The sequence below is a fragment of the Trifolium pratense genome, linkage group LG2 (assembly GCF_020283565.1).
Source record: "Trifolium pratense cultivar HEN17-A07 linkage group LG2, ARS_RC_1.1, whole genome shotgun sequence".
Classification (NCBI taxonomy): domain Eukaryota; kingdom Viridiplantae; phylum Streptophyta; class Magnoliopsida; order Fabales; family Fabaceae; genus Trifolium; species Trifolium pratense.
Genome location: NC_060060.1, coordinates 21629647 through 21644640, shown reverse-complemented (window position 1 = coordinate 21644640; position 14994 = coordinate 21629647). Strand labels below are relative to the sequence as shown.

At 33.4% G+C, this 14994-nt stretch overlaps 1 protein-coding gene across 1 annotated transcript; it reads right to left on the bottom strand.

The window, feature by feature from the left end:
* Nucleotides 1-4580: 4580 nt before the first annotated feature.
* On the bottom strand, nt 4581-5842 carry LOC123906816 (metalloendoproteinase 2-MMP-like). Its single transcript, XM_045956831.1, has one exon. The coding sequence runs from the start codon at nt 5777-5779 to the stop codon at nt 4742-4744; it is 1038 nt and encodes a 345-aa protein (XP_045812787.1). The 5' UTR covers nt 5780-5842; the 3' UTR covers nt 4581-4741.
* Between the last annotated feature and the right edge of the window lie 9152 nt (nt 5843-14994).

Below are 14994 nucleotides of genomic sequence, written 5' to 3'. Positions count from 1 at the left end.
CTTGATTCTGAGTAGTTTCAACAGCAGGTTCACCTTCATCACCTCCATCAGATTCATCACTTGAACTTGGATAGATGAAGGTTGACTGCAATTCATTATTGTACACTGGTTCCTTCTCCCATTTCCATTTCTCTTCTTCATTCACAATTACATCTCTGCTAATGTGAACCTTCTGAGTAATTGGATTGTATAGCTTGTAGGCACCAGTTGGATGATATCCTATGAGTATCATTATTTCACTTTTATCCTCAAGTTTGGTTCTTCTAGCATCCGGTACATGCTTATAGCATAATGAGCCAAAAACCTTGAGGTGTTTCACACTTGGCTTCCTCCCACACCAAGCTTCCTCTGGCACAACTTTCAGTTTCTTAGTAGGACATTTGTTCAGAATGTAGGCTGCAGTAAGTACTGCCTCACCCCAGAACTTGTGTGGCAAATTCTTCTGCTTAATCATGCTCCTTGCCATATCTAACAATGTTCTGTTTCTTCTTTCAGCTAGTCCATTGTGCTGTGGTGTGTATGGAGCAGTAACTTCATGTGTAATGCCTTGATTAGTACAGAAGTTCTCAAATTCTCTTGAGGTATACTCTCCACCACCATCTGTTCTCAAGATCTTAATTGATTTCTCACTTTCTTTTTCAATTAAGACTTTAAACTTCTTGAACACTTCTAAAGCTTCACTCTTTAACTTCAAAGTGTATAACCAGATCATTCTGCTATATTCATCAACAAATGTGATGAAATACTTGCTTCCCCCTAATGAAGCAGCTTCAAATGGACCACAGATGTCACTATGGATAACTTGCAATACAGCACTAGCTCTCTTAGGAATTTCAGCTACAAAAGGTTTTCTACTGTGCTTACTCTTCACACATATCTCACATATGGACTTCTTAGTCTTAAACTTAGGCAGGCCATACACCAATTCCTTAGAATTTAAATCACTGAGGCTTCTATAGTTTAAGTGTCCATACCTTTTGTGCCAAAGTGCTTCAACCTCATCAATCACTGTGGTAGACATGCACATCATATCTACACTTGAGATTTTACACCTGTAGGTTCTGTTGTTTGACAAGCTGCACATCAGAACCAAGTTCTTCATTTTGTCAAACAGCTTCAGTGCATTGTCCTCTATGCTTACAGAGAACCCTCTTTGCACCAATTGACCTAAACTGAGCAAATTGCAATTCATACCAGGGACATATAACACTTCAGAGATGATCACTTTACCTCCCTTCTTACTTTTGATCACTATGTTACCAATACCTTTAGCAGCAAGTTTTCTCCCATCTGCTAGTTTTATACTAGACCTTTTGCTTGCATCAAAATTGGTTAACCATTCTCTATGTGGTGTCATATGATTTGAACATCCTGAATCAAGAAACCATTCTTCATTCTTCTCACATTCATCCCCTATATTAGCCATCATTAAGACAGACTTGACATCACTTTCTTCTGCTACATTAGCCTCTTGTTGATCTTTCTTGTACCAACACTCATCAGCAAAGTGGCCAAGCTTCTCACAATTGTAGCATTTCACCTTGCTTTTATCAAAGTTCTTCTTTTTGTTTTTACCTTTGGCAAAACCTCCTCCTTTAGAGGATTCAGCTTTGTCATCAGTTTTTGAACTCTGATCTTTAAGCCACTTTGGTTTATCTTTGCCTTTCTTTTTGTAGTTCTTGCCATTATCTTCTTTCTTGTTGGTTTGAGCTTGCAAGGCTTGTTGTTCTTTCTTTTCTGAACCTCTACTGAGAACTTTAATCTCATGTGCTTCCAAAGCACTTTGTAATTCCTCAATTTTCATAGTAGCTGTATCTTTCACATACTCTATAGCTATTACTACATTATCAAAGTTTGGAGTTAAGGATCTAAGCACTTTCTCTACTACCATTTCATCAATGACAGTCTCTCCACAGTTTTGCATTTGATGAACAAGTGCAAGAAGTTTTGAGAAGAAATCACTTACTTTTTGATCCTCTTCCATCACCATAGACTCATATTGCCTCTTAAAGGCCTGCAATTTCACCTTCTTGACCTTGGTTCCACCATCATGGTAACCCTCGAGTATATCCCAAGCTTCTTTGGACTTAGTTGATTTTGAAATCTTTTCAAAATGTTGTGCATCACAATTTTGCTGGATATAGAATAAAGCCTTGCAATCTTTTTTCTTGTTTTCTTTGTATGTGTTTCTCTGATCATTAGTTGGATTTGCTCCCAACTCATCGTATCCATTCACCACTACCTCAAGACACTCTTGTGCTCCAAATAAGGACTTCATCACTGCACTCCATCTATCCCAATTCTTTCCATCAAGAATCAGAATGTTTGTACCAAAACCTTGGGTGTTCATCTTGAATTTTCAAGAAATCAATCTACACAGCTTCACTTTGTGTTTCTCCACTTGATTCCTTCACAATTCACTCTTGTCCTGTGATTGAACCACGCTCTGATACCAATTGTTGGCGCAGCAGAAGCAAGAATTTGCTTGGTTCAGAGGATGCAACGTTCAGAGGTTATGTTGCCTCTGACTCTGAATTGCTTCAGAGGATGAATTGTAGGCACAGGCACGCAGGATTGCAGGCAAGCTCAGCAGGCACGCAGGCTTGAGCTTGAGCACACTAGCAGTTTTGCAAAAACTGCAATATGCAAGATGAACTAGTTTCTTGATGAAATTGATTAACAACTGAACTTAAAAAAGTTAGGGAAAATAGAGAATTTTATTCTTCCTTAATGGGCCACAAAAATTGATTACAAAAGAATGCACTAGTTGCACTTATATAGGGTGGCTTGTGTAACAAGCAAGCTCATCCCTTAGGCCTAAACAAATTCCCTAACTACCTAGTTAGTTACTAACAAACTTTTAACTAACAAGTTGGTTGTAACTAATTCTAACAATATCTAAACAAACTAATATTCAAGATGAATTAATCACTTTCTTAACACTTAATTCATCGATCTATTTATATATTGTTCTTCAATTAGATATACAAGTACGTATGTACTTCAATTATCTTTGTGCATTAACTAACTAACACGATGAAGTCATATTCATAACTAACAAATGTGGTGGGTGTAATTGCGATTATTACAGGTGCAATGCGCAATATTGTTGTTGTGGTGTGAAATCGTTTTGAAATTTCACAGACTATATATAATAACATTACTATATATGCCACATTGCCACTTATTCGAATGTACACGGTTGACAAATTGTTAAAAGTAAGATTTTTCATTAAATTTGACACTCATTAAAATTTGAGTTTCATAAAGTTTTTTTTTGTGAGAAAAATCGAAGGAACATGGCCAAAATCGTCTGATGCGGTTATGATGCGGTCATAATTACGAATGCGAACCGCAATTTAAAACCTCCACCCACCACTTGTGTGCTATTTTCTTAAATTTTATATAAAAATAAAAAATAAAAAAATCATGTTCGACACCGTCAAAGTATTTTTCACACTCTGCCATTACCTCTCGCCTGACAGCTTATTCAAGTAAAACTCGGTTTGGATAGACACTAGGTGAACTTAATTTGGTGATAAAAATTATGATCAGAGAAGAGAAGTCGTTTGTACAGTCTAAGAAGTTAGTCTTCTAATAGTCGCAAAAAGACTCAATTTTCCTTTTCCTTTTTGCGAGAGAGATTCTCTCAAGTTGAAAAATAAATTGAGGAAATAATGTGGATAATTGACCATTGGATCATAAATATAAAACAATATTTAAATTTAAAAGAGATGGAGGAAAGTTGATTGATAGTTGAGATGTGAAAATTGAGAAAAATTGAGGATAAAGAAATTGAGAGAACGCATTCTTCCTTTTTGCGATGACAGTTTTTTGTCAATTGAGAAAGAAAAAAACAATGTTTGGGATTTGAGGTTTACCAACCAACAATCCGCTAGAACATAGATAAATGTAAAAAGATTATATAAAAAAGATTTGATAAGTTTACCGTTCTATGCCAAAATATTTTTCAGGAAAAGAAACGCATGTGCCTTTCATACTGTTATATTATATCTGCCTCCGTCCCTGATTGTTGTCCACCAAGCGAAAAATAAAAACATTTTACATTCTTATTATTAAAAAATGCATAAGTGATACAAGTTTTTTACCATGCACAAGCTTGTTTTTAGGCATAATTAGTCTATTAGTCCCTTAAAGACATTTTAGGTTTCACAATGGTCCCTTAAAGAAAAAAAGGTCCGGATTGGTCCCTTAAAGACACATCCGCTTCTAACATTGGTCCTTTCCGTCAATTTTTACAAAAAACGTTAGTTTTAATTGACTGAATTGTGGATGTCATTAAGTGTAAGTGGTCCACCAAAAATCTTATTAATTTTTAAAATTTTAACCATTGTAATTTTTTGTTATATTTGGAGTTAAAATTTAACGGAAAGGACCAATATGGCAAACATATATGTCTTTAAGGGACCAATCCGGGCTTTTTTTTCTTTAAGGGACCAATCCAGACCTTTTTTTCTTTAAGGGACCAATGTGAAACCTGAAATGTCTTTAAGGGACCAATAGACTAATTAAGTCTTGTTTTTATCACAACATCAATAGGTCTCAACATTAAATCAATATGTCACGTACGTCACATCTCATTTGATCCAATGATGAGACTTGTTGATCTAATCATCAAAACAATCTTATGCATGGTGAAAAGTTAATCTCACTTGTACCTATAAACTTGCCATATTTTACATAATACTAGTAACTTACAATTTCATAGTACTCAAGTAAGCTAACAATAAAACATACACACATCAAGAAGTCTGGTAACAAGGAAGCCACTAGTCAAACCAAGAACAAGAACTATGTTAAGGGCCGTTGAGTGTTGATGATTTGCAGAGGATTCAACAAGATTCGAGGAGGATTTATTAACATCATAGATTTGTTGAATTTTCTGCAAATCATCATTTACCAGTTCAATCTTCTTTTTTGGTAACATAATCGGATACATAATAGCCTCTTCCACAGGAGAATGCCCCAACCCTAGTAAATGACCAATCTGATGCATCACAACCGATTCAAGATTCACCAAAATCTCTTTAGTCAAATATATAAGTACACGGCCCGTATTATTCCTTATATAAGTGCCCCCAACCACTCTACCTTTTGCATCCGGGTTAAAAAACCCTATACGAATATCCGAACGATTAAACAACATAGTCTCTGTGAAGTTCAACTTTGTCACGTTTGACCAACGGTTAAACGCGTCTTGAAATAATGACTTAATGGTGTCTGGAACTTCATTCTTAGGAAGAAAAGCATAAGTTAAGTTTTTCTTGTCATTGTTCCACCATGGTTTAAACGAAGTTGATTGGTTGACAAATTTAGTCACTGTGTTGGTTCCATTGATGATGTCAGGAACATCACAACGTGGCATTAAAATGTAATTAATTGTAGTTTGATCTGGCTTTCCAGTAACTGGGAGATTGTAATTTTCCTGAATTTTGGTTATTGCAGATTGGAGAGAAATTTCCGATTTATCTGGGATATATGATTTCAAAAAGGAAGTGTTTAAGTAGCCGTCGTTTTCTAAAGTTTCTATTATATCGACGTAGTCTTTGAAATTCTTTGGATCTATTGGTTCCTGAGCTTTCTTGAGATATTCAGTCATCTTTTCATAATCAATGCTGACTTTTTTAGGAAAGGAAGGGATTTTCTTGAAAAAACTAGTTATGGGTTCATAAGAAATGGCGGATACAGAGACATGATATGCAAATAGAAAAGATAGTAACAAGAGGAAAGTAAAGGTTTTTTGGGTTCTCATTTTCATTGTTTTAGTACTAATTGTGAGATATTGCTGTTTGGGATCGATTTGAGAAAATGTGAGTTAAGATAGGTCCTTTATATACAACTTCCAGATTTGTCATACACCTACCTAGTGTTTGTGGTGTACTGTCCAGATTAGGAGTAAGAGGATCTTAGAAAATGAGTATTGGGCCTAACTCAACCTTATAAATACTTAGTCAGGCTATCTCTCAACCGATGTGGGACTTCTTAACACACACCCTCGCGTTTAGCGCTATTTGGCTTGGTACGCGGATATAAATGGTAGGTGGCCCGATATCGGGTGGCCCAACGGATCTTGGAGAGGCTCTGATACCATCTTAGAATTGAATATTGGGCCTAACTCATCCTTACAAAACTGGCTTGTAAGGTGAGGATTGTCTCCAGTTTATAAACACTTAGTCAGGTCATCTCTCAACCGATGTGGGACTTCTTAACAGAGGATGTGCATTAATAGGGTATTGTTCAATGAACTAAAGTAATGTAACTTTTACTAACGAGTAACGGTAAATGGTAAGAGTTTTTTTTGTTTTCCTTAAGCATGTAGTAAGAAAATTCGGTTGGGTGGGGATAATTCAACTTGTGTACTCCATAGGTTCTCCAACGAAAATTAGTCATTATTAACGACAGTGGAAACTTTGTATTAATATCATGGTAAAAAAATATGAAAATAGTACAGATATTATAATTTTTTTTACAAGAACTACATATTTCTAGAAATCATTTTCATATATAAGCTTAAATTATATCAAAACCACTTGCAAGAAGCAGACACGAGAGAGACTGCTGAACAGTGACCACAGCTCAAAGAATGACCGGAACCACGGAAAAAACTTTTCATCATAATATACAAGTTGGAGATTTGTCATATACCTTGTGTTTCTTTGTGGTGACTCTCTTCAGACTTCAGATTAGGACCAGAACGTGCATTAATATGGTATTGTTCAATGTACGAAAATAATGTGACGCAACTTTTGCATTAAAAAGTGACATAATTATTACGCTATTATCATCCGTTTGGAGTCCGTTTGCCCCAATTTTTTTAGAACTTATGCAAATAGTTTATCCAATATAAATTAGGTTTTATATTATTTTATAAGTTTATACCAGTGAAAATTATAAGTTTATAAGTTATTTTATCATAAACTACCTTAACAAATTTATGATAATATATAAAAATTGCATAAGCTATTTGCATAAGCTCTAAAAAAAGCTAGGTCAAACAAGCCCTTATCTGGTTCAAAGTTCAATTTTGGTATTAGGTGATTTCAGCTCCCTTCCCAATCGTAATTGTTGGACCGGGGATCGATCACCACTGAATCAACTAACGATTGGTGTTATTGTATAATTTTTAAATCTCCCCATTTTTTATAATTTTTGTTTCTTCTATTACTAAAGTTTTTTAAAATTTTAGGATATATAAAAGATATTTTAACTCATTTAATGTCATATTTTTTGCATTTATATTTCTAAAACTATTCACTAACGAAGAAAATGGAAAGAGTACAAAATAAAGAGATCCAGCTTCATTTTTAGGTACATGTTAACGTGTATTATTGGGCTCCTCTTTAAACATATTAAATAATACAAAGTATTACTACAATTATATTCTTAATATGTGTCTTATGCCACATGTTATTTTCCTAAATAATGGAATATTTTTTTATAAAATTACATTAAATTAATGTATTGAAAATTAAAATGTTTAATTTTATTGCTTGACCATGCTAAATACTACCTGTTTTTCCACACTCTTGGAATGTAGTTTTTTAGAGTCTGTATATACTCCTCTAGTGGCACCATTAGAGTCTTGTATTTGTAGAGTAATTTGAGTAAGTAGATCTTTTTCACCAAGGTGTCTTCGAGTTTTTGGAGATTTTGTGCAAAATATAAAAGTGGTTCATTAATAAAAAAAATAATCATTCTTATTCGTGTAATTAATATAAAAATGATTCATAGTCTAATAATAACAACAAAATATCTTTTCTGTCAAAAAAAACAACAAAATATCTTTTATCTACTTAAAACGATTCATTCTTCTAACATTTTTTTAAACAAATTCATCAATCAAGTCTTCGTATTATTTTATGGCGGAAACATTTACTGGCGGATTTTTATTATTTTATGGCAGAAAATTTTGTGAGTAACTTTGTGGCGGAATTTTTTGCCACTAACTTCTATTCGTAATTTGAGGTTTTCTTGTAGTGGTCCTCCAAGAAATGATTCTCAATTGCTATCAATGTTAATTAAGCCATTAAATCTTTCTATTGGGCTTGATTTGTGGACCTTACTATTTCCTGTAATATAATTAATTTTTATATCTTCTAATTTACTAATACTACTATCCTATATTTATTTTTTGAAACTCTCATGTTTAAGACTTTTTTAAGAGGCCCTATATCATTGCACATGACATAGGGCAGCCCCTGTTTTCCACCGGAATTTCCATTTAATATAATTAATTTTTATATCTTCTAATTTACTAATACTACTATCCTATATTTATTTTTTAAAACTCTCATGTTTAAGACTTTTTTAAGAGGCCCTATATTAGGGGTGTAAGCGATTTAGAAAAAATGTAAAGTTAATAAAAAATGATTTTTATTTTCGGGTATAGAAAAGGCTCTGAGGTTTAGTAAACAAAGCAAGGCTTTGAGTATTATTTTTTATTTTGAGAGAAAATTTGTTTTTTATGAAGGCTTCGTGTATGCTTCTTGCAAGAGTTTTTTTTTTATTGGCCTTCTTGCAAGTGGTTAATTTAATTTTAATTGAATATTTCATAGCTAGCATGTGGATCTTTTTGGAATTGGGTATATGTCTCCTTTTTTTTATAAGCAACGACGTTAGTTGTTAGTATTACAATATTATGTTAATTTTTTTCTTTTGTCTGGGCCTCTTGCTCTTTAATCCTTAGCTCAACTAGTTTAAACAGTTGAGTTATCCATCTCATCCTTATGTTTGGTTATTTAATTTTTTTTTTGTTCAAAGATGTTTTTCCAAACTCTTTTAATTGAATATTTAAGAGTTAGCTAATTTACTTATTTTTAATAGGCTTTAATGCACTTTTGATCCCCTATTTTGAAAAACTTGAACTTTTGATCCCCTATTTTAAAAGCCAACTTTTTTATCCCCTATTTTAAAAATTTTGAAATTTTGATCCTTATTTTACAAGCCAACTTTTTTATCCATATTTTGAAAAACCTGAAGTTATGATCCCCTTATTTTAGATTTTTCTGAATTTTAGTCACCGAAATCAATTTCGTCAATTTTTAACTGATGTGTCAAGCTTATTATTGACGTGAAGTGTCCATGATGACAAAACGTTTTCATATCTTCAAATTATAGAACTTTTTAATTTCCTCCCGCATATACTATTTTTACTAGTTAATTTTCTTGGAGCTTAGCCCCTTTGTTGAAAAAAAAAAGTTTATGCAAGAGAGACATATGATAAAATAGAATGAGAATAGTTACTTATCATACCTTACTAATTAGGTCCGACTATTTAATGGGTAGATTAAGAGAATTATAGGTTAAGGACAGGGAAATTTCCACGCTTGCTTAAAGAAACTCCGTTTTAATATGTAATTACATGAACAACTCCATCAAGTTGTGCATGGTGCACAAGTAGCTATTTATATTATAACGAATACGAATTTTACAAAATCTACCGTTGGATTGAAAGTTTATATCATATAGATCATCTATAAAAAATTTGAATTTTTTTAAAAATCATTTGATATGTTATTGAGACCCATCAAAATTAACGGTTTATGGCTTTTTATTGAATACCGTTAATTTTGATGAGTCTCAATGACATAGTAAATGATTTTCAAAAAAATTCAAAATTTTTATAGATGATCTATATGATACAAACTTTCAATCCAACGATGAATTTTGTAAAATTCGTATTGATTATAATATAAATCGCTACTTGTGCACCATGCACAACTTGATGCACTTATTCATGTTAGAATTGGCCGTAATTAGATTAATAAATCTATTTCCTCCGTTCCTAACCTAATAGTAAGTATTTTTTGAGAAAGAAAAATTACATCTAAATATAAGTCATTGTAATAATTATGGTTAAATATGTTTTTTTTACAATTAATAATTTATATCATTTCATTATTCAAAATAGGAGTAATACAAAGTGATAATGTCTCAAAGATACAGCGTTTAGACCAAGACAAGGCCGCCCTAGCAAGTGTATGACAATATTGTCCGTTTGCCGCTTAATAAACTTAACCATAAAGTTTTTGGATTGCATAACAATATATTATTAATAAGACATATGAAAGAGCTAAACTCGAAACTACTGCCATGTAAATGTTGAGTTGCATCCACCATGCTTTTAGAATCCGTCTCAAAAATAACTTGAGATATGTCTCTTTGTTCCAATGTTCTTAAAGCTTCAAGTAAGGCTATGGACTCCCCTTCTATAATGGGGCAGCTTCCATCCAAGTAGTCCCTGCTAGTACAAATCGTCTCATGTGTGATCACGCACACACCACCCTGTGCTAGTCTCGTTAAGCTCTTTGTGAAAACTCGCATCAACATTACACTTATACCAACCAAAATCTGGTTTTTGCCAGCACGCTTGTTGCTGCATATGTTCAATTCGGTTCCCTTGCTGCAAACTCTGGACCGAGTGCCATTCCTCCCAAAGATGGCGAGCCTTGAATCCTAAATCACGTCCCGGTTCGTGCGTGACGTTCCAAACTCTGTTATTTCTATTATGCCACACCACCCAAATTAGCATGGCAAAGATACCTGCTGTCTCTTTGTTTGCAGAATTGCATAACGCATGAATGATGTCTTTGACATGGCCATGCTGCTGCAACAGTGGCTGTAAAATATGCTCCAGCCCTGCTGCCTGACGTGCATGAATGCTAGTAACACAACCAAATAATACGTGCCAATCATCTTCGTTGTCATGGATACAAATCGGACATGATAATGGACAATGTACGTGCCTTTCTTGAAGCCTCATACGAGTTGGTAAACAACCTTTACTAATACTCCATAAAAGATGTTTAGCCTTAGGTGGAGCATGAATTAAATATGTTTTTAATCGCTATATTTTACGCTATAGTCAAGAATAGTTCCTACTTTTTTTTATGGTGTAAAAATGTCCTACACTTTTTTTCCGTTACTACATTTGGTCCCTACCGTATGTTTTCATCTTGTCAATTAACGGATGGCTTATGTGGCATTTTCTTTATTGATGACCGTTTCCTACTATTGAACTCGGGTTCACAAAATAATCCCTACTATCCGTTTCCTACTATCGAATTATTCTTACTATCGAATTTTGGTTCTCCCAAACAATTCTTCTTAGGTGGAGTTCATTAACCACTTGAGCTCAATGCTAGGTTGAGTTCGTTAACCACTTATACCAAATGTCTTGATTTAGATTAATGTCTTAAAGTAACAAATATTAATTTGTTAAATAGAAAGAATTCATTCGATAGAAATTAGATAATAAATAGAGAGATTATAAAATATTAATGTAGAAACAAAAACAAGAAAAATTACATTACAAATTCATCAAAATAACAATTTCTCACAAAAGTAATCAATTCAAAGATTAACATACACCGAGTGAAAAATAAAATCATTTTACATTCTTACTTATTATTACACACAACAATTATTGATTATTAAAACAAATTTGTGCATTGTAAAAGACTTGTTTCACTTATGCACGATAAATTTATGAAGTAACTTTTATTCCATAATACTATTAACTTATAATTTCATGTGGATCACAACAGATTCTAAATCCATGTTATTCATGACTTTCGCATCATTCTCTCGCTCGACAACGACCACTGCTCCTCTCTATCCAAATATACATTTCCAACTCCCCACCACTCCACCTTTTGCATCAACCTTAACATACGCTATAAGAATATCCGAATCCTTAAACGATTTCGTCTCTATGAAGTTGATCATCAACTTCTTCGACCAACTTTTCATAAACGTGGCTTGAAACAAATACTTGACATTTACTGGAACATTATTGCCAAAAGCATATGTTACGATGTTTTTCTTCTCATTCCTCCACCACAGTTTAAGCGATATTTGTTTGTTGATTAATTTTGTTAATGTGTTGGTTCCATTGATCTTGTTAGGAAAATCACAACGTGACTTTGAAATGATATTAATTGTATCTTGATCGAACTTTCCTTTAGTGAGATTGAAATTTTCCTGAATTCTGCTCATTGCAGATTGTAGATCAGTAATTTCCAATTTATCTGGGGGATTTGATTGCAATAAGGAAGTGTTTAAGAAGCCGTAGTTTTGTAAATTTTGTATGGCATCGTAGACGTCTTGGGCTTGCTCCAAACGCTCTTGGGTTTTCTCCAAACGCGCTCTAATTTTCTCGCCATTTTTATTCAGCTTAGTAAAATCAATGCTGCGCCCATCTGATTTTCTTGGTATTTTAAGAAAGGAATCGTATTTCTTTCTTATTTCAGCTAATGAAAATTTATTGTTCTTGAGAAAACCATTTAAGGCATCAGGAGAAAGAAACTTAGGAAGGGCGGATTCAGAGATTTGTGCAAATAGAAAAGATAGTAAAAAGAGGAATGTAAGGGTTTTTTTGGGTTCTCATTTTCATTGTTAATTAGTACTAATTGTGATATTGCTGTTTGTGATTTGAGAAATGTGAGTTAAGGTTGGTCCTTTATATACAACTTCGAAATTTGTCATATACCTTGTGTTTGTTGTGTACTTATCCAGATTATGACCAGAATGTGCATTAATAGGGTATTGTTCAATGAACTAAAATAATGTAACTTTTACAGACAGTGACGCATCTTTGCATAATTAGAGTACACAGATTTACATAGAACGAATAGATTATCTCAGCGAATAGTTGGTTGGTGTATTGGTGATTGTCGTTGTACTTAGCAAGGAGGATCACGGTTCGATACCCGCAACTACCATCAGGAGGGGTTGGAACCATTATTTATTGTATTGTTCAATGTACTAAAGAAATGTTTAACCATTATTTATTTAAAACTCTGTTCAAGTTCTTTCGTGTGTGCTTCTTGCAAGTAGTTTATTTAATTGAATATTTCATAGCTAGTTAGTTTGTTCATTTTGGAATTGGGTACATTGTTTTTTGATCAAAAGATGTTTTGGTTTGCTACGAGTTTTGTTTTATTCAACTAGTTGGTTGTTCACTTGGTTGGATTTTTCCACAAACTTTTGGAATTGGGGTATATGTCTTGTTATTTAATAGCCCACTGTTTTTTGTTCATTCAAAGATGCTTTTCCCCACTCTTATAATTTAATATTTAATTATAGCTAGCTAGTTGCAGCACTTGCTTTGTTTTTCTTTCCTCACTTTTTTGGAATGTAGTTTTTTAGAGATGTATATGTGAAGTCCTCCTATACTCTAAAAATAACGAACTATCGTGTTCGATATGTATTTAATACCGATACTCGTTTGATATTTTCCGATACACATTTCGGAAAAGTATCGGAAATTAATATTATTTTTAAAAAAATATATAATCGATACGTGTCGGATACTTCTCTGATACACGTATCGAAAAAGTATCTGACAATTAATGCTCTTTGATGATGAAAACGTAGGAAAGGATACTAATACAATTCGTGTTTTCTCTTAAGTATTGAATGTTAGAGTATGATGTTACCAACTATTTCTTTGGGTAGTACGTATTTTTTTTATAAGCAAATTGTTAGTATATTATATTGTTATGTTAGTTATTCTCCTTGTCAAGACTTGAACCTTGGATCTCCAACTCCTTAAGTCTTAGTTCAACTAATTAACCAGTTAAATTATTCATCACGCTCCCTTTTTGGATAATACTTAACTTAAGATATGTAAATGTTACTTGTTTGCTCAATTTGAGTAATTTGAATGTTGATTTTTTATCATTATCGATTTTAGTTATGTTTGTATATTGTGCATTTATATATATTTAATTTTAAATTTAATTTTTAAATAACGTATCGCGGCTGTATCGTATCGAGAATTTTGAATATTTTCCTATATCACCGTATCGGTGTCGTATTGTATCGGTATCGTATCATGTATCGGGACTTCATAGTTATGTATACTCCTCTAATTGTGTTTTTGCATTTTGCTTATTTTATCATAGAGAGAGTGCACTAATCCACCCGTCTTGGGTATACTTACCGAATAATCCAAAAAAAAATCCAAAAGTACGACTATTACTAGTCAACTTACCGAATAAAGAAAAAAACCAAACGTACCTATTCCTAGTCAACATTAGGAATATGCAGCGAACCAACCAGGAACTAAAGATACTTCCAAGTTGACGTCAAAATGGGAAAATTTCTCAACGCACCCACTCATCACTTTCTCCCCCACTTCCCAAAAAATTCGGAAAACGTTTTCCGAATTTTTTATAGTGTAAATTTTACACTAAAAAACAGTTCGAAACGTATTTTCCGAATTTTTTTAGGTGCGTTAGGGAGTGGGGGAGAAATGTTGAGGTGCGTTGAGAAATTTTCTCAAAATGGGCTAGTCCGTATGGGCCGGCTCGCCAAGTCCAATTTTTTTCGGGCTCGGGCCTTAAAAATCCTAGCCCGAATTATTTTCGGGCTTTTTAGCCCGGCTCGATAAAGCCCGATTAAAATATGGGCTAGCTCGAATCGGCCACGAGCGGCCCACAAACCCGAAAAAAATAAAATAAATATAAATAATTTGTTTTGGATGAATTTGAACATAGTTCGTAATATAAATTATAAAACACCTCCGCTACTTAAATAGCGGATGAGTAAAAATAAGGCACCCGAGAAACCCGTAGGTAGCGGATAAGTTAAAATAGGGCGCGCGAGAAACTTGTACGTGGCGGTTGAGTAAAAATAGGGAGCGCGAGAAACTCGTAAGTAGCGGATGAGTAAAAATAAGGCGCGCAAGAAACTTATAAGTAGCGGATGACTAAAAATAGGGCGCGCGAGAAAGTTATAGATCATTTGTGTAAAATTTCAAATAAATCCAAAATCATTTGATATGTTATTGAGATACATCAAAATTAACGGTTTTTGTATTTTTTTAAATGCCGTTAATCTTTATGTGTCTCAATAGCATATCAAATGATTTTGGATTTGTCTGAAATTTTACACAAATGATCTATATGATGTAAACTTTCAATCCAACGGTGGATTTTATAAAATTTATATCGGTTAAAACGTTATTGA

Bases quoted from the DNA above. Each gene is read 5' to 3' on its own strand.
- LOC123906816 (XM_045956831.1), bottom strand. From the start codon at position 5,779: ATGAAAATGAGAACCCAAAAAACCTTTACTTTCCTCTTGTTACTATCT.